Here is a 25,534-nt window from a genome sequence, read left to right as displayed (position 1 = left end):
GTAAATAGGGATAAAATTTTTTTCACATATTTACTTCAAATATTATAAAATTATTTTTAAAATTATAGTATGGTTTTTATTCAAACATTCCCTACGTATCAATGTGAGGAACTATTTTTTCATTATGCTATAAAATTTACAAAGGTGACATTAGTTATAAATTATAATCTATGCAAATCACTTCAAATTTAGCATAAAAGCATGAAACGTATTGTAATTTCTGCTAATACCATGTGGAATGTAATCTCTTCGGACTTATTTTTTGCTTTTTTTTTAAACAGAAAACTAATAGATTTTTTTAAATCTCATAACTAAAAATGTCAATGACGTGTTGGAAACTCCCATAATTTCTACTGCCAATATTGTCAATCATCGGGAGACTGAGACTCCTTCCATTCTTTCTTCGTCAAAGAAGATTCCTTTCAGTTAAATTAACGTCAACAATTTAACTTCAGGTTGCAAAATGAAATAATGGAAATTCTAAAGTATTTCTGCAGATAATAATTTTTGTATTATTATTCTAAATCACATGTAGAATTTTAATTTAAAAACATAAATTAAGAATTTTTAGGAACATACTAATGATTTTTAAAGTAAAAATGATTCTTACATTTCAAAAAAAATGTTAAGATCTAAATCAGAGTGTCCTTTTATTAATATTTCTAATAAAGATAAATTGAATGAAACAGATAAAATTAACAATTGTAATTTTCTCCACTTTATTTATAAATACCTATGTCTTTTCTCTCTTTTTCAAAGCACTTTTAATAATTTATTTTTATTTTATTAGAATTTAGATTTAGATTTGATTTGAGAGACTGCGGGGGGAGTGAGCGAGAGGTTGTGGGCGACGGCTAAGAAAGAGCAAAAGGCTGAGCTGCTACTTCCAGCATCTACACAAAAGGCACCCTCGAACCCCAACCCGTGGAGAGGATCTTTCATTCCAAATCTCTTTCTCAGTCTCTCTCCCTCTCTCTCCTCAAAAGGTACCTTCTTCCCTCTCTCTCTCTTCTCTCTTTCTCTTAGATCTCTCTGTAATTCTTGTTTGCGAACTTACCAAGATTTTGCTTGTGGTGCTGCCTGGATCTCCAGGGGCATATAGGATCTGTGGCTTTGCTGGGGGCGTCTCCTTTCTAGGGTTTAAGAGTTTCTATTCACCATGGCCTCGCCTTATCCCTTTCCCCTCACTGCTGCTCAGGTTTCTTCTATTCTGCCTCTTACCGCCTGCTTCTCTGTGTTTTGGCTTTCGGCTTTTTTCTCATCCGTCTCTAATGGGTTTGCCTGGGGCGAGTGTTTCAGGTTGGGACGTACTTTGTTGGGCAGTACTACCAGGTTCTTCAGAATCAGCCAGAGTATGTGCATCAGTTTTACTCTGATGCCAGCACCATGCTTCGTATAGACGGCAACAACAGGGAGACGGCTACCGCAATGCTAGTAATTCTCGTCTCCTTTGTTTTCTCTCTGTAGAAGTGGCTAACTAATTGCATTCGGGATTGTTTCTTACGTCCCCTTCGGATTATATTGTATTTTGTCATCTCCTGGTACCATTACTCACGGTGCCTTTAAAAATGATGGAAATATATGTCTTAGATTTCTATTTGGTGGATAGTTGCTGTCTGGGATGTGTAATTTGTCATACTCAAACCATAGTACTGATTCCCGGATTTTTGGAGGTGTTTTGAAGATAATAGGGCCCTGCATTGAGAATTGTATTTTTAACTCTCAGCATATTTAGAGGTCTTGTTTAGCTAGCGGCTGCTAGTTTATTCCTTGCATGTTAATAGGTCCTTCCTTATTTGTTAAATGATTCCAAGCTTTGTAAAATTTCCCTTCAATTTTTCATGTGTGATTAGTGAATCACTTATTTTCCCCCCAGAATTAAAGAAATTTCTCTGTGGGCAGCAAATCCATGCACTTGTTATGTCACTCAGATATGCTGGAGTTGAAATCAAGTCAGCTCATTCTCTGGAGTCTTGGAGTGGTGGTGTTATTGTGATGGTCTCTGGATGTGTGCAAATTAAAGAATACAATCAGAGAAGGAAGTTTATGCAGACATTTTTCCTTGCACCCCAAGAGAAAGGGTTTTTTGTGCTCAATGATATATTTCACTTTGTTGAAGAGGATCCAATTCCCCACCACCAAGCAGTCTTGTTAGCCCAAAGCAATCTTGATTCAAAATTGAATGCTTCAATGTCAATTAATAAACCAGGTAGATTTCATTTTAGCCTCAATGTCCCCCCCTTAAATTTATTTGATTCATTTAATGCAAAATTAAATTGGAAAAGAGGAGAAGAAACTATACAAGTTTCTGGTCTTTATAATTAATTTCTTGGAGGCAATGTTTTTGTTTGTGGTGTTGTATCGTTTTGCCAATAGTTGCTCCCTTTTTCATTTGTGTCTAGTGTTTACATATTTTTAGTCAGAAACCCAAAGTTAAGTGACTTGAGTCGAATGTATTTATTAACAATAATCCTTTCATAGGGCAAGCAACCAATTTGACTGATCTTGGAATGACAGTTACTTGAAATTATTCTCCTTACTAATTGAGATCTATGAATTTTCCAGTGTCCAGTTACCTGCTGGGTACAGATATCCAGTCAAGGGAATTTGTTTCTACTAATGAGGTCAAAGAAAATGGTGTAGTTGACAATTATGGATATTCAGAGCAAAGAATGCAGCATATCTCTGATTCTGAACATATTAGGGAGGATAATCCTGCTGAAGAGTCAAATGGCTCGCTTCAAGCTGCAGTGAATGTGGTGCAAGACCATGTGCCTGCTTCTGCTGAGGAACCTGCTGAGGAGCCCCAAAAGCATACTTACGCCTCCATTGTATGCCCCTTACTTAATGTTAAGTTAATTTTCAAATGTTTTTTTTTTTTTGCCCCCTATGGATACAGACATACAGTTTTGATTTGGGGGCCTGACAATTGGACTGTTGTTGGAAGTTGCGGGTTGCTAGAGGACAATCTACTCCGCCAATGCCTTCCCAACCTTCCCATGACAAAAATGTGTCCTCAGAGTGGGATCATATTCCTCAGACTAGTAGTCAGCAAGCAACAGCATCAGCAAACACATTTGAAAGGCCTGAGACTGATGCAGTTGCAGCAGAGGAGGTTCCTGCAACAGAGGATGAAGGTTACTCCGCAGTACTTGTTTGAACACATTAAGTAGCAAGTTTATATTTTTCGTTTTTTTCAGTCATATTAGTTGTTGGTTTTGAGATACATTTTCGTGGTCCATGCCTCATTCTTCTGCGTGCAAATAAGTTTTTATGAGGAAGCCGTTTTTTATGTAGTTTTCATCTTATACTTGGCCTGGATTTTGATTTGATTTGGAATCCTGTCAGGTGAAATCAAATCTGTTTATGTGAGAAACTTGTCTCCTGCTGTTTCTACTTCTGAAATTGAGGAGGAATTTAAAAAGTTTGGTCCAATCAGGCCTGATGGTGTTGTCATCAGAAGTCGCAAAGTCTGGTCTTTGCATCTCTTGAAACTTTCTTCCCTTTTTTTTAATGGTTTATGTATGCGTCAATTTCTAAAGTTTTCATTTAATTTCAGGATGTTGGAGTTTGTTACGCATTTGTTGAATTCATGGATATGAATGGGGTTCACAATGCAGTCAAGGTTTGGGTTTGTTTTTGCGTCTTGAATTTGAGATTTCCGCTGCTTAAGAGTTGGCATAATCCTGTTTAAACATATTAGTTGCAACAGAACCCATGAAATTTTGGTGCTGCATTTTTGAACTAATGAGCTGCTTCTGATCTTTGTTATTACTTACAAACTATATTGTCCCTTGTGCATGTTTACTGGATTTCTTTTCCCGATCCTCATGTTTTATGTTTGCAGGCGGGCTCTGCACAGATAGCTGGAAGGCAGGTATACATTGAAGAGCGAAGACCGAACAGTTACATTCCTTCACGAGGAAGTAAGTCTTTCTTTTACTATTGTTGCAACTAAATTCTGCTGCATGACTAGTCTTGACTCTTGAGAGCACCTTAGGTTTGTCGTAGACCCATGTTCAAATCTTGTCAGTCTCACCATTTGGCATCCCCTCTGTGTACTGTTGCAACAATTTAAATGAGATATCAGATAAATCTGAATCTGGATTCATCTTTATGCTTGATGTGGTTTGGGTGTTTGGTATGCTATATTTGAGTGACGCCTTTTCTCTGTCTTGTTTACTTCTACTGTATTATCAACAGGGAGGGGTAGAGGCAGGGGTGGCTATCAATCAGAAGCACCAAGAGGGCGTTATGGTTCAAGGAGCTTTGGCAGGGGAAACGGCCAAGATGGAAGTGATCGGGATTATAACAAACCATCGAGGGGTAATGGTTTCTATCGACCCAGCTCTCGACAAGAGAGAGGATATTCAGGGCATCAAGTAGCAAGAAATGGACAGAATCTGGGAGATTTAGCTTCATAAGATTCTTTGCTGAGGAAATTCAAATTTTGGGTCCAGCAGATATTTCAGTTCTATATAGTCGATTTTATTGAGGAAGCAAACAAATAGTCATATTTTTTAAAGTCTACCTAAGGAAGGTGTTGTAGGACTATGGATTACATCTCTCTTTTTTCCATAGCGATTTTGGTCAAGGGGCTCCTGGTTTTAATTATTTCCTCGAGAATTTGATGTTAAGTCTGCAGTCTGAAACATGAGAATTGTGTCTACCCTAATGAAACCTCATGTCATCTGAATCAAGTGTATTTGTAATCACTTATTTCTCAAATGGATTTGATGGAAACATTTCAATACATTATCTTCCAATCCGATCTTCCCCATTTTCTCCTTGACCCGACTTACGGGTTTCATGTAAACATTATGGTTACATTGACCGTCGCGCAAACTCAGCGCATGACGTGTTGAGAAGGGTAGTGCAAAAAGATAATTAAGTTCATGTGTTGAATAGTGTTTATGATTTTATTTATTTAATAGGCTGGAAATTATTATTATTTTTCTAAAAACTATCAAAGTTGATGTGAAGAACAGCTAACATGTACACATTGAGATGGTAGAAACAAGAATTGAGAATTCAGCTGACATCTGTAGAAGCACTAAATTTCTGTCGAGTATTGGCATGTGCCAAGGTGATCTCGTGTAAGAGGCACTTCAACGAGTCTCTACTCTGAAATTTCAGCCTCCACATCTTCTGTTTCCCATAGGAAGCAAGCATATGCCGCCAGAACATTGCTGACAAACACAGAAACCGGAAAAGAATGATTTTCATCCTAAATTAATAATGCACAGATTTGAGGTAGTCGAGATTTGGCTTTTATTACTTTCGTAATTCAGAATTCCCCCAAAACATTATGTTCACTGAAAACCAGCTATAGAGCATTCGACAATTCTTTGACGACAGGATGAACACTGAATTCACATGAATGTGTAAAGCTGAAATTATCTTCCCCGTATTCCAGAATCCAAGATAAAACAGGCGTGTGAGATAAAACTTATATTTTGTATCTCGGAATTTTACCTGTCCTCAGGAGTAGCTTTAACTGCTTGCTCAAAATATGATAACGCTTTTCTCCAGTCATGATGAAGTTGCCACTCTAGTTTTGCATATTCCGATATCATTTCACCATCACCAGGATTAACTAGGATTGCACGCGAGTAGCATTTTTCTGCCGCCTGAAGGTCTTTCTTGGACTGTACATTGAAGGTGGAAAAGAGAGTTTAGAAAATGGAAGAAAAATGAACTTTGCAGGCTTCAAATTTATGCGTACAATTTGTAAGGAAAAGGCATAGATGAGTTAACTATCAACCCCTGTTCTTGCCATCTATCCATGGGTTTATGAGGGCGTTTCAGTGACGCATGTATTGTGGTTCCCTCTCTACCCTTAAGACAAGTAATAACCAATAACAATTTAATTGTTAGGCAGAGTCTCGTTACATATATGTCCTACTCACATGATCTGACAAGCCCGTATTTATGATAAAGACAATTACCACCTGTACGATAGTCCAGATTCTTTCATGTTTACGAGAACCTTCATACAAGAGACAGAGTGATGCAGTGGACATGCTCAGCGGAACCCACCTGTGTGGGGCTCCACACTATGTGTGTCTGTGTCTTTACTTTTTCCTTTTTGCCTGAGCATGACAAAACCTGGGCTCCATGATGCACGGAGGCAGTCCAAACCTTTGAAATTTTGTTCCATAGCTAGAGAATTTCAACTATCATAGTTTTTGCCTCTTTCGTTGTTTGTCTTCTGAAAACATATTTCCCAAAAACTGGAAAAATAAAGTTCACGTTTTATAATGCCATAAATGAGTGTCTAGGCTGAGCATTTACCACTTCCATTATAGAACATTATATCCCTCTACCCATTCCCGCACCCCAAAACTCCCAAAAGAAAAGCCGCAAGGGAAAAAAGAACCCTTAATGTTTTTGATCCAGTCATCAAAATTCAGAAGCATGCGTCCATTCTACGCTTCCGGCTAGCATTAATCCCTTCAGAAACATCAATTGTTTCATATCTTCTTGGGGGCGTTTAACATGATTGTTCAAGGCTTGATGATTATCAAAGTTTTACTTAATATGCATATCTCACCTGAATCAGAAACTGGGCATAAATTTTCAGAAAGTAGGAGTTGTTAGGATTTTCATCAATCATCTTTTTATAGTAGTCCTCAACACTGCCATCTTTTCCACAGTTAGCCAGAGTAAGATCCACTGCATCATCGTCAATTTTGTCACCTTTGACAATTATGATATGTTGTTCCAGCTCTTCCTTCTGCATTCAATTGCAAAGATTAAGATATAAATAATCCATGTGTCTCATTCGAAATACATGATGAAGACTAGAAAGGAAGCGGGCCAGGGGTGGCAGGGGGAGCAAAGCAGCACCTCCTCACTGTTATTTTGTTGTTTTCCAATTTCTTCCTCATCATCTTCAATGTCCCAGAGAAAACTAGCATATGCTGCTAGAACATCGCTGAAAAGAATGCCACTTGCGTATTGTTATACTGTAAACATGCAAAGCTGACAATTATACATTTTTTATCTGAAGCAGCCAAATTCTGAAGGCAACATTGTGGTAACAACGCATTCCAGCCCAGAAGCAATTGGATTAATAAATTATTTTTGGGGCAAATAACACACCATAAATACTATATTTATTTTCGGAAGGAAGATAATAGTAGCAGAATGCTTACCTATCTAGTGGAGAAGCTTGAGCTGCGCCTTCAAAATAGGTCAATGCTTCATCCTTGTCTTGATGTAGCTCCCACAGCAGCTGAGCATACTGCATCAAGAATTTACCATCACCAGGATCTGCTAGTGTGGGGCGAGAAAGGCACTCTCCAGCCCCATAAAGGTCTCCCTTTGACTGCCAGTAAATATAGAAAACAAAATCAGTATCTGAGAAAAATATTAACATAAGAAATATTATACTTCATAAAGACAGACAACAGAGAAATTCCGGACTTATAGCAATTTGTCTAGGCAATGCATCATTCCAGACATTGCCTAAAATAAAACCAATTTTTTCTATACAAACAAGACAGAAAGTTCAATATCTCCGGTGATTTTTGAAGTTACGCTGGCTTGTGAACAAAGGTGACTGAGTCCAGGTCAAAAAAAAAATAATAATAAAGGTGACTGAGTCCAAAAGGACATGAATAGCAAAACATACATATCTCACCTGAATCAGAAACTGGGCATAACTCTTCAGAAACAAAGGGTTGGAAGGATTTTCATCAATCATCTTCCTGAAGTAGTCCTTAATATCAGCATCCTTGCCATAGTTGGACGCTGTAAAATCTGCTGCATCAATCTCTTGTCTTGCTGCAGGGTTCAGGAAAAGGCCAGCCGGTTGATCATCTTGTTTTGGGGGACTGACAAATTTACTATTTTGTTCATTGTTCTCATTCTGCACCTAATCACAAGCTATAATAATTAAAGAAACACATATGAACCATCAAAGAAATGCAATGTTCCCTAACAAGAAAAACGAGAGGAGAAAGAGAAAGGAGCACCTTGCTGTTAGTATCATGTTTTCCATCATCATCATCTTCTTCTTCTTCTTCTATTTCCCAGAGGAAACTGGCATATGCTGCAAGAACCTGGCTGAAAGAAATACAAAATGTGTACTGTTATCTCTAAGACATGTCAGGCTCAGAATCCAGAACGTTTTAAGTGAATCATCCTACTTCTGCTGCTTACGATGAGTTTGAAGAAAATATTCCATTCCGTAAGTTGTCCGATGATTAGACAATTGCAATTATTCAATTCCAATTCAATTTCCAGGCTACACATTTTTTAAATGGAGTTAGGTGAGTGTGTCAGAACTCTCACCTATCTGGAGGGGGAGCTCGAGCTGCACGTTCAAAATACTCTAATGCTCTTTGTTTGTCACGATGGAGATCCCAGACCAGCCTAGCATACTGCACTAAGATTTCACCATTGTTAGGATCTGCCAGAGTAGCACGTAGAAAATACTCCTCAGCTCCGCGAAGGTCTCCCTTAGACTGCCAGTATAATTTAGAAAATAAAGATCAGCATCCGAGACAAAAATAACAAGATGTAATGTCATGCCTGTTTAATGAAACTAATGGAGCCATGAAAGAAGAAAAAGGAAATATTTAGATGACTTGGCAACTATTTCTGACACCTTTCTTAGTTTTTTTCCCTCCCCGAATGGACACCTTTATTAGTTTTTGGATAGACGGATAGTCCTGGTGGTTGTGATGTTGTTTCCTAAGTAGTATTTTGATACAGGACATTACGCAGATTCGTTCTGCCCTAGATTATCTCTTATAAGGATGATTAAGAGAGTCAATAATCCTCACGTAAAAAAGCTTGTTACCGACTGAACGGTACCCTGAAAAAACCAGAGCAGAAACAGGCTAGTCAACCAACTGAATAATTAGCAACAGAAGAAGAAAAGGGAACTATTGGTATAGGGCTTGATGGACCTGCGCAAATGTTTTTAAATTTACCGCCATGCTACAACTCAACTTTACCTTACATTTCCTTTCAAAAATGATGTATACCTCAGGAAACAGCGAAACCATTAGAGAAGAAAAACCAGCAATTGAAAATGGGGCTCACCTGTAAAATCTGAGCATAATTTCTCAAAATCAAAGGGTGGCAGGGATACTCATCAATCATCCTCTTATAATGCTCCTCAACATCGCCACTTCCATCCAAGTTTGGCAGACATAAATCATCAATAGGAAAGCTATCAAACCCAAATCCAGTTCCATCAACCCCAAGGCCAGCGGCTAAATACATCGGGGACTAGCCGGTTCAACTTCCTCCTCAACCCCCGATTTCCGACTCCCACTCAACTCATCCTTCTCACTCTCCTCTTCCTCCTCAATCAAGTCCATCTCCTTCTTACCGAAGCTAAACTCACCGCTATCCAAGGCTCCTATCATCTGCCCAATAGTAATGGTTCTCAGTAAAACCTCTTCCGTATCGTTAGTTCCATCTCCGAACCCTTCGCTGGAGCTGTATATGTCAAATGACGGAGCTGTGCGCAGGGTTAATCGCTGATCAAGCGAATCACCCTCTGCCGGGGATTCGGAGCTGGGTAATTCATCCATGGAGCAATAAGAACTATATGCCAGGCTCTGTCAAGCGTATTGTGATGTTGATTAGGAAGTGAGAACTGAGGAATCTGAAATCTGACGGAATGGAATTCCCTTCTCTTCTATCAAGTTGAAGCTCGCGACATAGTGTCCGAGGAGGAAGTATCATATGGCGGTTCAAACGGTTGCATGAGAGATTGACCAATCACCAATCTGAGTCTAATAATACTACTATTAATTTTTTCATTGAATAATTATCAATAAATTAATAAATATCCCCGAGTGAAGCTCCGTACATTTTGCTTGACCAGATCCCATCCAGAGGTTCAGATATTCTTTCTTCGGCTATCAATCGATATGTTTATTTACATGATAAAACTAAACTTATTAATATTTTTATAATTAACTAAAGTTAATTATTTCTTGTAAAATCTCAAATTTATTCTTAATAAAAATTATTAATTAGAACACAAGATTTTAGTTAATTAATTAGGAATATTATATAAAATAAATTAGCATTCATTTCACAGAATATATATATATGGATTATGGAGTCCATATAAGTTTTCAGACATGATATATCGTAAATGTTTCCCTCTCTTTTTTTCGATGAAAATACGAGTGGCATGGATTACCAATTTTATTATAAAATAAATCAAATTTTGTTATGGATTTTACATTTGATAAATGAATTTGTCAAATTCCGTCAGGGACGCGTGAATGCGACAATTTTATTCAGAGCAGGTGAGGTAATATTTTCGGACTGAAAGATAATGAATGAGAATAATACATTTTGGTATTAAAAGATAAATAGTTAGAGATTTAAAAACGGTACTAGCTTCAGTTTGGGCAACCAAAAAAAAAAAAAAAAGGGGCAGATAAAAGTCTTGCTTATCCGGAACAGAAAGGTGAAAAAGATAGACGCAACAAGAAGTCCATGATTCCATCGAAGTTTAAACTGAATCTTCGCAATTCACATGCACGAAATAAAAGCAAGATCCGATGCAGACTTGAGAGACATTTGATGGAAAATAGGCATAGGCTTAGGCTTTAACAGCCGCCCGGGAAGATAACGTACGTGATCGGCGATGAACCAACCTAAGCATCTGTAAAAGTCAAGCGATTGTAGAGATGACAAATAGTAGTAATTAAATTTGGAAACTAATTAATTAATCAGACTTCTTGACTATCTATCTACTACCTCCGGTCTTAATTATAAAAGCTAGTTGACTATTTTGAGAAAATTAAAGAAATAAGTGAAGTTAATTATTTATAATAAATAAGTGTTGTATTTTCTAAAATATCCTTACTAATTAAGTTTATTGGTTATAACTATCATCATTAGAGAAACTATCTTGAAAAAGAATGCCTAAATATAATGGACAAATTAGATCATAGTTTTATAATTATGATCAAAATAAAAATCAAATAAGGTTTTATATTAAAGATCGGAAGTAATATATATATATATATATGGGTGTGGAGTTGAGGAAAATCATGCATTGACGTTAGTTGAATAATAATGTGATCACAAATTAATTTCTTGTGGTGCAAGAAGCCACGGGTTCCTTGCCGGCTGATGAGAGTCATGAGACCATTGGGCGTTTTGTTTTGACATTGACACGCAGCAATGCAACCTGAAGATATATATATTAGGAAACAATGCACTGATTTCTTTCCCCCTCTTTTCATTTGATTATGATGTATTACTTCTGGATGTTTAATATAAGAATTAGTCTGGTTTTTAATTTGATTCTAAGTACGAGACTCTAATTTACTTTGTGTCTCGTAGTTATTCATTTTTTTTCCCAAGATAGTCTTTATAGTAATAGTACTTGTAGCTATTACACTTGATTAACATACTATTTTAGAAAAAACAATACCTATTTATTACAAATAATAAACTTAACTAATTTTGTTAATATACTCAAATTAATAAATTAGCTCTTATATTAAAGATCAGAATTAGTGTATTATTATCACTAGGGATCTTAATTGCCTTCCTCCATTGATTTGAACGAGATTTAGTCTTTTTAATTTCCTTTCATGGTCAAACCTGCGGGTAGCACTTATTAAGGTGGTAAAAGCAACATCATACATAGGGTTAAGATGCATCAAGCATTTCAAAGTATTTTCTTGGATATATCTAGCACTCTAAAATATTTTATGGTGCATCCAACACCCTGAAATATTTTTTTAGATGCATTCAGCACTGTGAAGTATTTTTTGTGTGCATCTAATACCTCAAAATACTACATCCTGTCTTTAATACAAGAGTTGGTTGACTAATTTGAATATATTAGAAACTTAGTTAAATTTGTTATTTGTAATAAATAGGTATTATCTTTCTTAAAATATCCTTACTAATTAAGTATATTGACTAGAACTATCATTATTATAGGGACTATCTTGAAAAAAATAAATAAATATAAAAGACAAAGTGAATTGAGGTCTTATATTTATGATCAAAATAAAAATCAAACAAACTCTAATATTAAGGATTGGAGGTAGTATTCTTTTTAGGTGTGTCTAGCGCCCAAAAAACTTTTTTTGTTGCATCAAGCACCAAAGCAAAAAAGATATTTTAGGATGCTCGATGCACCACAAAATATTTCAGAATGCTGAATGCTCCTTAAAAAATACTTCAGAATGTTAGATCCACTTTAATCCTCATGAATATCGCAAACTGAGACTGATGTTATATATATATATATATAGGACACAATTCACTCAACTAACATACGTTTCATTAGACGTAGGTGCATGGGTCTTTCAAGTTTGAATAATGTTCATGCATGCATATATCAGCTCGTTGTAACTTCTTTCTGGAGAGAAGCAGGGACAAAGTCTGTCAAAAGAAATCAAAGAAAGAACACACTAAGTTGTATTCTACAGCCTAGCGTGAACCCGATCCTTGCCCAATAAAGCCATGTGCGAGTGCGAGGCTAGTTGGGATTCTATTAAAGGAAAAACCACCACCATCTGGCCAAACGAACTCTCACGTACACACCAAATCATCAAATCACATGTTTGAGCAGCAAATTAATATAAAAAGTAAAACCCCCACACGCTCACCGAAAACAACGCTGCCAATTAACGTTCCTAAATCAACCACTGATTAACTTCCTTTGATTTCCTATATTCTTTGGTACAAATTAATTTCACTCTGCAAATTCCTTAATGCTTTGGCTTCCTTATTCTCCCCTCTCGCCACACCTTAATGTCACGCCCTTCCTCGTCGTCCTCCTCTTGGACGACGAGCGGGATCCATTGAAATCACCTCCCTCATTCCCCTTTTCGCCGGTTCTTCACGTGCGTGATTAATCCATAATCCCCAGATTAATCACTGTTCATCGAAGATCATATCCTGTTGCTCCTTAATTATATCATCATGTCTCGTATTCCGACTCCTTTCCAGCTCTTGGAACTCAATGTCATATCCGCGCAGGACCTGTCTCCGGTGTCTCGGGCCATGCGAACCTATGCGGTTGCATGGATCCACCCGGATCGGAAGCTCTCCACTCGGGTCGACACGCACGGCCACAAGAACCCGACTTGGAATGACAAGTTTGTCTTCCGGGTCGATGAGGACTTCTTGTACGCCGACACCTCAGCCGTCATGATCGACATCTACGCTCTCCATTGGTTCAAAGACATCCACGTGGGATCCGTTCGTGTCCTCATCGCTAACCTTATCCCCTTCCCGCGCAGCAACAATCCCTCCTCGGGGATGCGGTTCGGGGCGCTCCAAGTCCGAAGGCCGTCGGGTCGTCCCCAGGGGATTTTGAACATTGGTGTGGCGGTGCTTGACAGCTCCATGCGGAGCATGCCTCTGTACACCCACAATCCCTCAGCCGTTGGATACCGCCATTTGATGGGCGAGAAAGATGCTTATGAGCATCATAATCATATGAGCCCTCGACATGCTTCCAAGCCGGAGCTCCGGCGAACCAAGAGCGACACCAGCTCTATGATCAGCGCTCGACAGCAAAGGCCCAGGGGCACAAGGGGGAAAGCATCTTCGGTGTTGTCATCTTCAGATGCCACTTCTAGGAAGAGCGGCAAGAAAAAGAGCCGCTCACGGTCTAGGGCTAGCTCCAAAGTTAGCGGCTCCGACGTGAGCGAAGGCGGTGGCAAAATTGGAAAACCGACCTCTGTTCTCAGCGAGCCTGGGGCTGGATTCCAATGGAGGGCTAAGTTTGAGGGGCCAGATTCTATGCTCAGCGGCTCCGACCTAGATGAGAAGCCGATCAAGGTTAAGTCCCCCAGTCCGAATCACAATGCCAAGGATTCTGATGTCATCGATCACAAGAACCAGAAATTGCAAACGCCAGAATCGTCGACGACAGACTCAGAAACGACCACCGACACTCATGATACTACCGATAACTTCAATGCCGCCTTTGAAAACCAAAGACTCTTTCAGAAAACCAACAATGTGTATGAAGTCAAGCCATCGCCGAAACCGCAGTTTCGGAATTCTCCGGGTCCGAAGCTCCTCCAAACGCCACCAGTCGGCTTCGGAGGTACACATAAGAACACGCCAATGCATCCCACAGCGGGTTACGGAGGTTCGCATAAGAATACGCCAATGCATCCCACAGTGAGTTATGGAGGTTCGCACAAGAATACGCCCATGCATCAAGCGGTAGGTTACGGAGGTTCGCACAAGAACACGCCCTTGCATCAAGAGGCAGGTTACGGAGGTTCGCATAAGGCCACGCCAAAGGGAACTCCATTGCATTCGATCGGGAAGTTCAATCCGGCTTTAGAGTACGCAACCCCGAGAAGATCCAATTTAGGAGGCATCGCTCCTCGTATTATAACAGAATCGGAGCTCGGACCGTCACCGTCAGAGGTGGCGGCAGCATTGGCAAAAAACCCGAAGATCGACGAGGGTGAAAGTTCCACGGTGGGTGGGTGGAGCCTCGACGAGAGTGTGGAGGGATTACAATCGAAGCTGGATAGGTGGAGGACGGAGCTTCCACCGGTGTACGATCGGGGCGAGCTCTCGAGCTACCCAGCGTCGACCAGGAGCAAAAAATCCATGCATAACCGAAGGCACACAGACGGAGGGAATGGTTTGTTCTCGTGCTTCAGCAACATCTGTGGCTGTCAATGCACTATCGTTTGTGGTGGTGACAATTCAAGGAAGAAAACCACCGGCCACCGGCGGACTCCATCCGCAGGCGACACGAGTTTCCTCTGATGGGTTCGACCCGACCCGCTAGTGAAGGCCATGATCAGGACGGACGTGGAAGGTAGGAGTAATTAATGGTTAAGGAGGTGCTAAATGCCACGTGCGGGGCGCGCATTTTTGTTATAACTGAAGAATTTTCATGCAAAATGCTTTCGATGCTAAGGACAAGGAGAGGGTTGACAAGGATGGGTTAGGGCTTATGCCTAATTCTAATTCTTTGTTTTTGGTAATTTTTTTTAAAAAAATGGAATTTGTTGTTTCTTCTTGCTTTTGCATAAATTGGAAAAGCAGGAGAAAAAGGGGGAAATTAAGAAAATTATAACCGCATTTATATACGGGGTTGATTGATTGTCAAATATATTCATTCAATTATTATCTTATTTATGATGTATATTTGTATTGATAGTTTTGATCGAGGATCACATTAGAGGCTTTTTGTTGTTTTGAATCTTTTTTTTCTCCCATCTTTAATTTGTGCTCACCAATATTTATTACTGTTTTGCATATAACTTTGCTAGATCTTATCGAGAAAAATATATAACTTTGTTATTAGATAAAGTAAATACAACTATTGTAACAAGGAAAAAATGTAAAATTATACTCCTTTGGTCTTAAATATAACACCTTTTTTGTGGTGTAAATTACACTACAAAAGAGATCTTATATTTAGAACCGGAGGAATATATGATTTGTAACATTTATTACTAATATTCAGTATTTTTCAAGCTTACAATTTTCAATTATAGATAGTCTCCTCAACAATAAATTCTAATAAGCACATCAAACATGTATCGAGCTTCTTAATAGTACAAGCACTACTTGAATAAACAATGGAGTACTAAAAATTCAAACTTTTTTTTATGAAAAATAAATAATCACATTATATAAAGAGCCACGCATCCTCAATTAATCCATATATAACGTTCAAATGTCACCCCCTTGGGCAGCAAATATATCCTAAATAGTTGTATATACTCATAATATAACCCTTTTATCTAATATATTACTCTTCCAGTTCTAAATATAAGACTTTTTTTATAATGTAAATTACATTATAAAAATAGGTTTATATTTATGATAGGAGGAATAATATTTTTTTAGACCGTATATACTGCTATTAATTGTATTTTATGTATGCTTTGGAAGAAAACATGGTGCTATATATGGATATGTGCATTGATTGATGTTAGTCAACGCCTACCGGAAGAAACTGAACTGCAATAAAATCCAACAAGATCTCCATGAAACGTGAAACAAAGATACATGATTAACACACAAATCACTTGTTTTAATGAATCATGTTCTTTTCCATAACTTTGGGCCAGGGTTTTTGAAAGCTTTGTTCGGCAAAATGACATGTTGGTTTTTTAACTTTTAGATCCCATAATATCTGATCAAAAGATCTTCACCAACTAGGTAGTAAAAGTTATCCATGAAGGGTCAAATTTAAAACAACTACTATATCTATTATTACACCTAATAAAATTATATCGGAAAGCTTCTCCGTGGCCAAATTAAAACTTGAAATGAAAAAACAAATCCCACAAAGCTAGCTTGAAGGTTAAATCAAAAGGATAGATCTCATGTGGTATATAAAAAATATAGGCTTTTTAATTTGAGAAGAGGAGCACTAATAGTGGTTCCTAGCTGCGGTAGATGAAGATGCTTTTGCTTTTATGCTGGTAATTAATTAATTGCATTGAAAGGCAGGGTTTCAATATTGTGGGGTCCAAAAGGGGAATTAATGAAATGTTTAGTAATGATAAATACAACATATTTTAAGGAATAATTATGGGGGAAGGTTTTTTTGTTGTTTTCTCACTCCACAGTTGGCAAAGGCATATAAGGATATATATTATCTTTTGGTCCCAACTTTGTAAAACAAAAGGCTTGTGTGGCCATTTGTCCTGTAAATACAAGACAGAGAGCCTAAGAAAGAAGAAAACTTAAAAAAGATTTTTTTTAAAAAAGGTGGGCATTGAGAACCCAAACCAGAATCATACTCTTTTTCTTGCTTGTGCTGCTAAAAACACCATTCCTTCTCACTTTAACCCCCTTTGCTTTTTCATGCTAATCCTGTATCAGACACCTAATCATCCCCTTTTTCTTAACATTAACCACCATAATTAGTTTCTTCTTCATCAGCTGACACATAAACATAGACATGCTAAAAAATTACCCAGATCATAAAAATTGTGTTGAGTGTGTTTTAGAGATCAAGATTATTACTAGCTAAACATCATAAAAAATTATTCCGAGAAGTTTAAAAAGTTACAATTATTTAATCAATAGTTATAAATATTCAACTTTGTGTGTGAATATATATATATATATATATTTTGGCCAGAGCTACTCTTTTTAGTGCTTTAACTATATTTGAATTCAATCCAATAATATCATATACTAAAAATCATTCAAATTTTTAAGAAAGGTTTAATTTCTTAACAATAATTAGTATGCATACAATTTTATATATGCTACAGTTGGGGGTTCCATCGTCTGTATCATAAAAGAAGTCACTACAATAGTTAAAGAGCAAAAGTTAAGTATAAGTAATTCAGGCAATGTAGAGCATTATTAAGGATTAAGAATTGAGCAGTTCACTTCCTGTTATGCGGTGAACAATTATGGGGTTGGTAACTTTAAGCAGCTGAATTAAGCAAATCGTACAAATATGATTAACTATCATACTAATCCATACACACACCTAAAAAGTTCGTTTTTGCAATCAACACCAAAAGTAACTCCCTCGTACTATTCCTAATTAGTTACCATCACCACGTATCATGTTCCTTGTCTCTGTATTCCATTCCACATCTCATCACCTTCTTCTCTTCCTTTTTCTTTACTTTGATCACATATATACCATCTACTCTATCCTCCACCTGCCCCGTAAACTTCACTAATGCTCTTTTTCCCCCAACAAATTAAATTCTTGGCAAACAGGTCATAGATTTGAAAAATTGGGATTGCATATAGAAGTTGATAATCATGGGAAGACTTTAACCTATTCTGTCTTGATCATGATAATATTTGTAGTCTTTTAACAAATCTGGGGTGTTGTTTGCACTACTTAATATAGAATAATATGTACAACTTGTGAAATTATTAGAAAATTAGATTAGACTAGGCTAGACTACCCTTGACTTAATTAAAAAATATGCTATTCTCGAAAGATATAAATTATGCGAAGGCAAAAGGAAAGAAAATGAGAAGTGGTATGCGCACTAAGAAGACATATGGGTCCCATATCATCACTAACTCCACCCCCTCCAACAGCATCCTTTTCCCTACTTTCGTGCTTCTTTTCTTTCTCGTCCTTCAATACCATTTTGTCTTCCACACCTTGTTCCTCCCGTTCCCAAGCGACTCGCAAAGTTCTGCCCTTTTTACCACCCTCTTTCTCATCCCCTCCTTCCCTCACAAACCCATCTTTCTATCTCTCTAGCTTTCGATCTTCAATCTAGCTTTCGATCTTCAATCCTTCTTCCATGACTCTGGTTTTACTAGGTGGTGGTGGCGGGTGGCAATGGTGGCTCTTCCGGGCTACCCCAAATGAGCCTGCTGTGTCAAATGCTAAGGCCAAGAATGTTCATCCTCGTACAAAGGCGAGGCTGAACTTGAACTGGGTTTGGGTCTGAGCCTTGGTGGTCGAGGTGGGTGCTGCTGCTGCTGGGAAGGCCAAGCCTTCTTCTGCATGGGGTGAGTTGTGTCGTATTTGACTGCTAAAGACTCCCTTCTGGGTCTCTCATGGACCTGCTGTTGCTGCTTCTCGTTTCTCAGACAGAGTCAGTACTGTGGGTGGTTCTGTTTCTGGCACTAAGAGAGCTGCTGACTCTGTCTCTCATGACGCTGGATCTCCTACTGCTGGCAGGTGAGATGATTCATGGAGACCTTTGTGTTTAACTTATTTTACTAGGTGGTGGTGGCGGTGGCAATGGTGGCTCTTCCGGGCTACCCCAAATGAGCCTGCTGTGTCAAATGCTAAGTTTCTAGGCCAAGAATGTTCATCCTCGTACAAAGGCGAGGCTGAACTTGAACTGGGTTTGGGTCTGAGCCTTGGTGGTCGAGGTGGTGCTGCTGCTGCTGGGAAGGCCAAGCCTTCTTCTGCATGGGGATGAGGTGGTCGTATTTTGACTGCTAAAGACTTCCCTTCTGGGGTCTCTCATGGACCTGCTGTTGCTGCTTCTCGTTTCTCAGACAGAGTCAGTACTGTGGGTGGTTCTGTTTCTGGCACTAAGAGAGCTGCTGACTCTGTCTCTCAACGCTGGATCTCCTACTGCTGGCAGGTGAGATGATTCATGGAGACCTTTGTGTTTAGCTGAAAATTTATTGTTTGTATATGGAGCAAAGTATGTTTTGGTCGTGTCAGATCAGTTGAATAATATTTTTCATTTTTTTCCCGGGTCCTGTTTTCTCTCTTGTTATTGCCATTATTCCCATAGATGCTGTTTTTGTTTCTGAAATCAAATGCTTAAACTTGTTTCTCAATCAAGTTAACTGTTGTTTGACCGTTTTGGAGTCAGTTATGGTCTTCTTGTGTTGTTGTCGAAACAGAGCTTGTTTTATCTTTATTGCAGCTGATTAGTATACTTGTATTTATTGCCTCAACTCCGAATATATACTTTGATTATTTGTTTATTTTTCATTTTTGGTCGTTAACCGTAAGACATAGTAATGAAGATTTGCCACTGTTTTGAAGCTTGACGATATGTAAAGAAACTGGCAAAAAATACTAGGTTCTTCAAGTGAAGACATAAATTTCACTTATTTCAGTCCGATTTTTTCTTGAACAAATAAGAACAAGATGGATAAAAATACTTTATTTTTTCCTAGTTGTTTGTAAATCCTCGTATTTTGTGCGTATTTTGCCTCTTTAATCACACACATATATTCATTTTTTCCTCTTGTATGTTCAACTCTCCTACTTATGCTTAAATGTATACATCTACTATAGATAGCTGGTTTAGAGATCAAACTATGATCTGCTCTCACTTGTGCTCTGACTATTATGGAAGCAGTCAAGTTGTTGGGTGGCCACCCATCAGGGCATAGGATGAACAGCTTGATTAACCAAGCAAAAGCTCAAAGGGCTGAAGAAGATAAATCCAGCAGCGATAAGAGTAATCCAGATGATGTTTCAGTTGCTAAAAATGGCACCGTCACCAATACTGAAAAAAACCATCTTGGATTTGTGAAGGTGAATATGGATGGAATTCGCATTGGCAGAAAGGTAGACTTGAATTCTCATTCAAGCTATGAGACTTTAGCTCAGACACTGGAAGAAATGTTTTTCAGGCCTGCTAAATCAGCTGGTTAGTTCTCTTTAGTACTTTTCCAGACTACTGCAGCTTGGATAACAATTTAATTCTATGTTTGGCTCAGTGAATTTCATCATAATAGATAATAATCTAAATTTTAGTCTGTTATGCACATAAAGGGACTCATATTTTGTTCCTTATTGCACTTGTCATGTCCATTTAAACTCCATGGTGTATGAACAAGCAGTTAAGTGTATGAGATTATTGATTCCTTTATGACCATGTGCTTTTTCTGCGTGCTGCAGGTAGCGAGAAAGACCCTGGACTGAAAGCCTCTAAGCTTTTGGACGAAACGTCTGAATTTGTGCTGACATATGAAGATAAAGAGGGTGATTGGATGCTTGTGGGAGATGTTCCCTGGAGGTATGCAACTTCAATTCATTTATGACATAATTATACTATGAGAGAATAAGGAAGTGAAAACCACGAGGAAACGGAGCCATAGCCAGCCAATTTCTTCTCTGTGCAGAGAAGTTTTATATTATGTAATAAAGTGACAGACATTAGAAACTTGTGACTAAGAAAGTTGATCTTAGGAAGAAACTCATTTCTCAATTACAAGAATTGGCATATCTGAAAGTGTCACGCTCAAGACCAAATTAATTATTAGATGTTCAACATATTGTCCTGCTTAAGAGAACATTCACCTCATGACATTAATTATACTTCTTGGTTGTTCGTAGGATGTTCCTCAGCTCAGTGAGAAGGCTCCGAATCATGAGAACGTCTGAGGCCAATGGACTTGGTAAACTAAATCCACATCACAGACTATAAAATATTCTGAATCTGGTTTCAATCAGACAGGGACTTTCTCAACCATTCTAACATTACCTCGTTGTTTAACTGCAGCTCCTAGATATCAAGAGAAAAATGAGAGGCTAAGGATCAAACCCATTTAGAATCTTTTCAATTGTTCGTTCCAAGACCCCGCAAGTTATAGAAAAATCCTCAGTTTGACAACAGTTGCTACTACATGAAAGTAGAGAAGATTGGTCTTCCAATGGTTTTCAGTTTGTTTATTTGTTTTCTGCAAGGTTTTGACCATTCTATGGTTCTTGTTGTGTCTTGATTTTGTTTTTCCTTAATAGAGAACCTCGGTTCTATCCCACAGATCCTTACATCATACAAGCCTGCATACTTGACTGAAGGCTGTTTTTATTTCTTCACACTGTAAATACTGGAGTACTTAATATCTAGAGTGTCAAGTTTGCTGCAATGTACTAGATTGAGCTTTTACATATGGTGTCAGAAAAGGGGGAAAAAGAAGTACGTGTTATCTCCATTGTCGTTTTAATTTGCAGTTGCTGAGTTGGGTTGGTCGTTTCAAATATATATTGTACTCCATCCTTGTGTGGCTTGAGATAATCTCCACAATCTATGTTTATGAATGGATCAACCTCCACCACAACTTAATCTCTTGATCGGATTAAAATCTGATTGATTAGTATGCATTTAAGAAAAAGAGTGCCGAATTATACGCAGGATAAAACTCAAATGAATTTAAGCATTATCCATGGACTGTCTTTTCAACTTAGAATTATATTATGAAGTTTAAGAAAATTGCCGTTAAACTTCTTTTCTTCTTATCTGTACATCTTTCTAAAGTTATGGGTATAAAGTTATCTCTTATCTGATTTGTAATGTGACAGCGGATAGAATCGCACTATTCAGTTGAAGTCGTGGAATATTTCCTGGCAATGACACTTTGATGGCTGATATTATGGTCTAATCTTCAATCATGATGTTTAAAGTTGTTGCATTCTTCCTACTGAACATTTTGATCATAGTTTAGTTGAGATCAATCAATCATGTATATATTTGCCGAAGGAAATACAAAACATTATAGCAGAAATCATTTCGGCATCAGAAATTATTCACAATCCCCATTAAAGGTCAAGCAACGACATCATTAGTGTTAATGATGCTTGGTTTTAAACCCCACAAGGTTACAAAACCAAAATTCTCTTTCATATGTCCGACATGTGAAAAAAAAATGTTTCTGTAACAGGCTTAAGGACAATAAGAATGAAGTATGAAGAATCTTATTTGGGATTTGGTTGTCATGGAAAGGGGAGATCATGATGAAGGGAGACAGAAATCATATCATGAAGAAGGCACTCAAATGAGGAATTGACCTACTTTTATAATGATGTGTTGGGAAATTTTTTGAGAGACAGAAGTGGTTCCAAGTCTTCAACTTGACAGTGTAGCTTTTAGGAGTGGGACCAAATCAATATTAAATTGATTTGGATGTGCATGCGTGCCTAGTATTTTGTCTCTCTGTAATCACACTTGGGTGTTAAATTTCAGAAAGGCCATAATGACTCAGTTGTAAATCCTAGATTTGTGGGTCCCAACCATTAGAGACCAGGATTTTTAATTTTAGGTTTTATATGGCAATGCTTGTGTCCTCTCCACCACTAATTAATTGGTTCTCAAACAAGTTTTATTTTTTCGGGAAAAAAAAAACCCTCCAGAGCCATGTAGAAATTATTATTTACATTTTTATTCTTTTGTTTCAGAACACAGGAGTAACATTTCTCTTGTCTGCCAAAAAAGAAATATGACTTTCTTAAGTACCCTCATTGCAAGATTGCTTTTCACAAGTTTGGATTTTTTTCCACTAGATTTTAAATTTGATTTTTTTTTGAAAAATCAGATGTAAAATATATGTACTTATCATTCGAGTAAGTCACACATATTGAAATACAATTTAATATCATAATTAAATTTATTTTTCTTTGATATTGACAACAATTTAAAACAATTGAGTGAGTAAATTACATAATTTTTATATATCAAAATTAATTTACACTCGTAAAAACATGTTTGGAAATAGATCTTCTGTATGCCAAGAAAAAAAAATGAAAATAGATCGTATATTATTAAACTCTGCAATAATATCCTTTTAAAAAACTGCATATGTAAGAATAAATGAAAACTGAAAAAATAAATGAGTATTATATTGTCTAATTAGGTTATCTGTTTTTTCATGCCAAAAAAATTTAGGTACTAAGTTAAGTGTTTTTGTTTTTTTTTTACCGGTGAACAAAAAACCGGTTCAACCAGTAAAACAGTGAACCAGTTCAATTTGGATACTAAATTGGGAGGGAGTTGAACCGATAGAAAATCGGTCAAACCAATGTGAACCGATAATAAACCGGTTTGAATGATTAAATTGTTATTAGTCCTATTTTTTCTCATACAGCTCTTAATGTATCAATCCCTATAGATTTAAATGAATTTTAATGATAATTTTGGTATCAACGATTATTAATTTAATTAATGATGAACCATAAAGATCAAAATTCTCAATGTTGTTATATTTTGTTATTATTACAATCAAATTATTGTCATATTTTCTTGTATTTTATTATTAGTGATGGTTAATGTTATTATATTTTGTTATTTTTAATCAAATTATATTATTTTAACATGACTGATTGGATCCCAAATTGATCACTGTCTGACCAACTGATTTTTAAATCACTACCTTAACCGATTTAGTATCCAATCGGTTTTTTATTTTTTTTCCCCCTTGCTTTTAACTTTTCCGCCACAAGCCCACAAAGAAAGCTAATGTGATCTAACGTCGACGTTTTGTAGATCAGAAACTGTGTCTGAAACGCCCCTGGGCTGTTCGCCTTGCTCCCATCCCTCGCCAACTTGAAGGCTCTCACCCCCAGTCGCCACCGTTGAGGCAATCTGTCACCTCGTGTTCTTTTTGATTATAGGTGCGTCAGGCTTTCGATGAATCAAATATTCGATTGAAATTTCGTTTGATTGTTTTGGCCGTATACTTTAAACTTTGGGCAAATATAGTATATTCCTTTCGGGTGTTGGTATCCACCTCTCGGGAAGTATCTCTTTTTGGATTGTTTTTTGTTTTTAACATCTGAACTGCTTTCTGTATAAATCTCTTACTCTCTACACCAGCTAGGGTGCTTGATTATATGCTTTTCATTTTGTCTATCTGAGAGTAAAATAGTCTTCTGTGTGGAGTCAACTGATGATAAGGCATTCCGATGGAATCATAATCGAAAATGGTTTGGGTACTACGATTATAATCGTAGATTTCTCGTGTCGGGGCGGTTCGTTAGCCCACCTCCAAATATCGAGATGTACAGTGTTTGAATGTTTTCATGATATTGGTTTGAAACAATTTGATCTTTTGCACTTTCATTAGGACTGAGGATATCTCAATAGAATTCACTTGATTGTTCAAATAAATTTGCACAATAAATGATATGCGGAAAGAGTTTTGAAATAATATTAGGATAAAACACGTCCATGGAAGGAGTATGATAATAATTTTTGGCATCAATAGAAATAAATTCACCATCTGCAGGATCTCTGTATCTGTCACTTTTTCTTGGCTAGCTGACCTCTTTAATATTGGGACTGGTTACCAATAAATCCTGCATTTTTCAATCTAAATATGTGTCCCCAGCATTTAAAATGTCAACCGGCAAATTATATAGGGCAGCCCTAATTTTAACGGTTGTGAAATTGGTTTCAGAGAAGACATGGAGTTTGTTAACAGATTAGTTGACGTGGCAGCGAGAGCTATGAACAACAACATAGTGATTGATGTTTGCCTACTTGCTTCATTTGCAACACTGGGAATGAGATCAGTGCACCAGCAAAAGGTCATTGAGGCTCTAGAGGCCGAGAAGGAAAATCTTATCAAATCCAACAAGGCCATGAGAAAGACCATGTGGGATTGGAAACAACAGCTTTTCAGTGAAGCCTCAACTGATTCTGCATTGGTCCCCCTCACAAGGCTTCGAGCCATCTATGGCGAAGCCCCAACTGCTCAATCTGCTGCCGGTACTTTTATTCTGTCTCCCTCCATCATAGACTTTGCGCGATAAATTTGTTGAACTAGTAAATGGAAGCTTTAGTTTGCATTTTTTTTCATAATATTATATCCTATCCCAGTATGTCTCTCTATCGCTTTAGTTTCGTTAAATTTATGCTTTTGATCGGTGGAAATTGCTTTTAAATGTGGGTTTCCATATCTAAAATATGAAAAATTGATGTTAAACTGTTGCAAAAGCTTGATGTTGGTTTTACACAGCTCAAATGATTCAAGATTTGTAAATGTTCAAATTTTATGCATGTTACTAATCCTAATTTCTATGATTGTTGTAGGAGATGCTGCGAAATCTTCTGGCTCCGTCAAATTTATTGTGTGAAATGTGCTGAGTGATCATGCTCTTGAGAAATTTTGGCAGTGAATGCCTGTTGAATAAACTATTTAAGAGATAAGAATTATGTAATGCTGTCATGCCTGGTTATTTTAATTGGTATTGGGATTATGCAAATGTACAAATGGGAGAAAGTGGAAGGTGGCACAGAGGGAAAAAAAACCATCAATGAGCGAAATTGAATATGCTTGTTACCATTTTATTGGCGGATGAACAATTAATGAACTTCTTGGAAGCTCGTTCTACTTTACCTCCATGATTCATGTA

At 37.4% G+C, this 25,534-nt stretch overlaps 3 protein-coding genes and 2 pseudogenes across 3 annotated transcripts; 4 read left to right on the top strand and 1 right to left on the bottom strand.

Moving 5' to 3' along the window:
- Positions 1–899: 899 nt before the first annotated feature.
- On the top strand, positions 900–4,758 carry LOC114727021 (putative G3BP-like protein). Its single transcript, XM_028913728.1, has 10 exons — positions 900–986; positions 1,093–1,198; positions 1,300–1,434; positions 1,903–2,209; positions 2,566–2,831; positions 2,948–3,137; positions 3,349–3,470; positions 3,560–3,625; positions 3,848–3,926; positions 4,204–4,758. The coding sequence occupies exons 2-10, from the start codon at positions 1,160–1,162 to the stop codon at positions 4,422–4,424; spliced, it is 1,425 nt and encodes a 474-aa protein (XP_028769561.1). The 5' UTR covers positions 900–986; positions 1,093–1,159; the 3' UTR covers positions 4,425–4,758.
- Positions 4,759–4,849: 91 nt separating this feature from the next.
- On the bottom strand, positions 4,850–13,412 carry LOC114727020 (uncharacterized; annotated as a pseudogene).
- LOC114727018 (uncharacterized) lies at positions 12,880–14,745 on the top strand. Its single transcript, XM_028913727.1, has one exon. It carries the CDS (start codon positions 12,928–12,930, stop codon positions 14,743–14,745), a length of 1,818 nt encoding a protein of 605 aa, XP_028769560.1. The 5' UTR covers positions 12,880–12,927.
- Positions 14,746–18,227: 3,482 nt separating this feature from the next.
- LOC114727017 (auxin-responsive protein IAA13-like) lies at positions 18,228–21,270 on the top strand (annotated as a pseudogene).
- Positions 21,271–23,681: 2,411 nt separating this feature from the next.
- On the top strand, positions 23,682–25,534 carry LOC114727013 (uncharacterized). Its single transcript, XM_028913723.1, has 3 exons — positions 23,682–23,791; positions 24,577–24,887; positions 25,212–25,534. The coding sequence occupies exons 2-3, from the start codon at positions 24,584–24,586 to the stop codon at positions 25,253–25,255; spliced, it is 348 nt and encodes a 115-aa protein (XP_028769556.1). The 5' UTR covers positions 23,682–23,791; positions 24,577–24,583; the 3' UTR covers positions 25,256–25,534.

Source organism: Neltuma alba, unplaced genomic scaffold (genome assembly GCF_004799145.2).
Source record: "Neltuma alba isolate B1F8T4 unplaced genomic scaffold, ASM479914v2 tig00012428_pilon, whole genome shotgun sequence".
NCBI classification, from domain to species: Eukaryota; Viridiplantae; Streptophyta; class Magnoliopsida; order Fabales; family Fabaceae; genus Neltuma; species Neltuma alba.
This window is presented reverse-complemented; position numbering and strand designations above follow the sequence as displayed.

Coding starts and splice junctions, on each gene's coding strand:
- LOC114727021 (XM_028913728.1), top strand. CDS start 1,160: ATGGCCTCGCCTTATCCCTTTCCCCTCACTGCTGCTCAG. Junction 1,435..1,902: donor AGACGGCTACCGCAATGCTA/GTAATTCTCGTC, acceptor CTCTGTGGGCAG/CAAATCCATGCACTTGTTAT. Junction 2,832..2,947: donor AGCATACTTACGCCTCCATT/GTATGCCCCTTA, acceptor TGTTGTTGGAAG/TTGCGGGTTGCTAGAGGACA.
- LOC114727018 (XM_028913727.1), top strand. CDS start 12,928: ATGTCTCGTATTCCGACTCCTTTCCAGCTCTTGGAACTCAATGTCATA.
- LOC114727013 (XM_028913723.1), top strand. CDS start 24,584: ATGGAGTTTGTTAACAGATTAGTTGACGTGGCAGCGAGAGCTATGAAC. Junction 24,888..25,211: donor AACTGCTCAATCTGCTGCCG/GTACTTTTATTC, acceptor TGATTGTTGTAG/GAGATGCTGCGAAATCTTCT.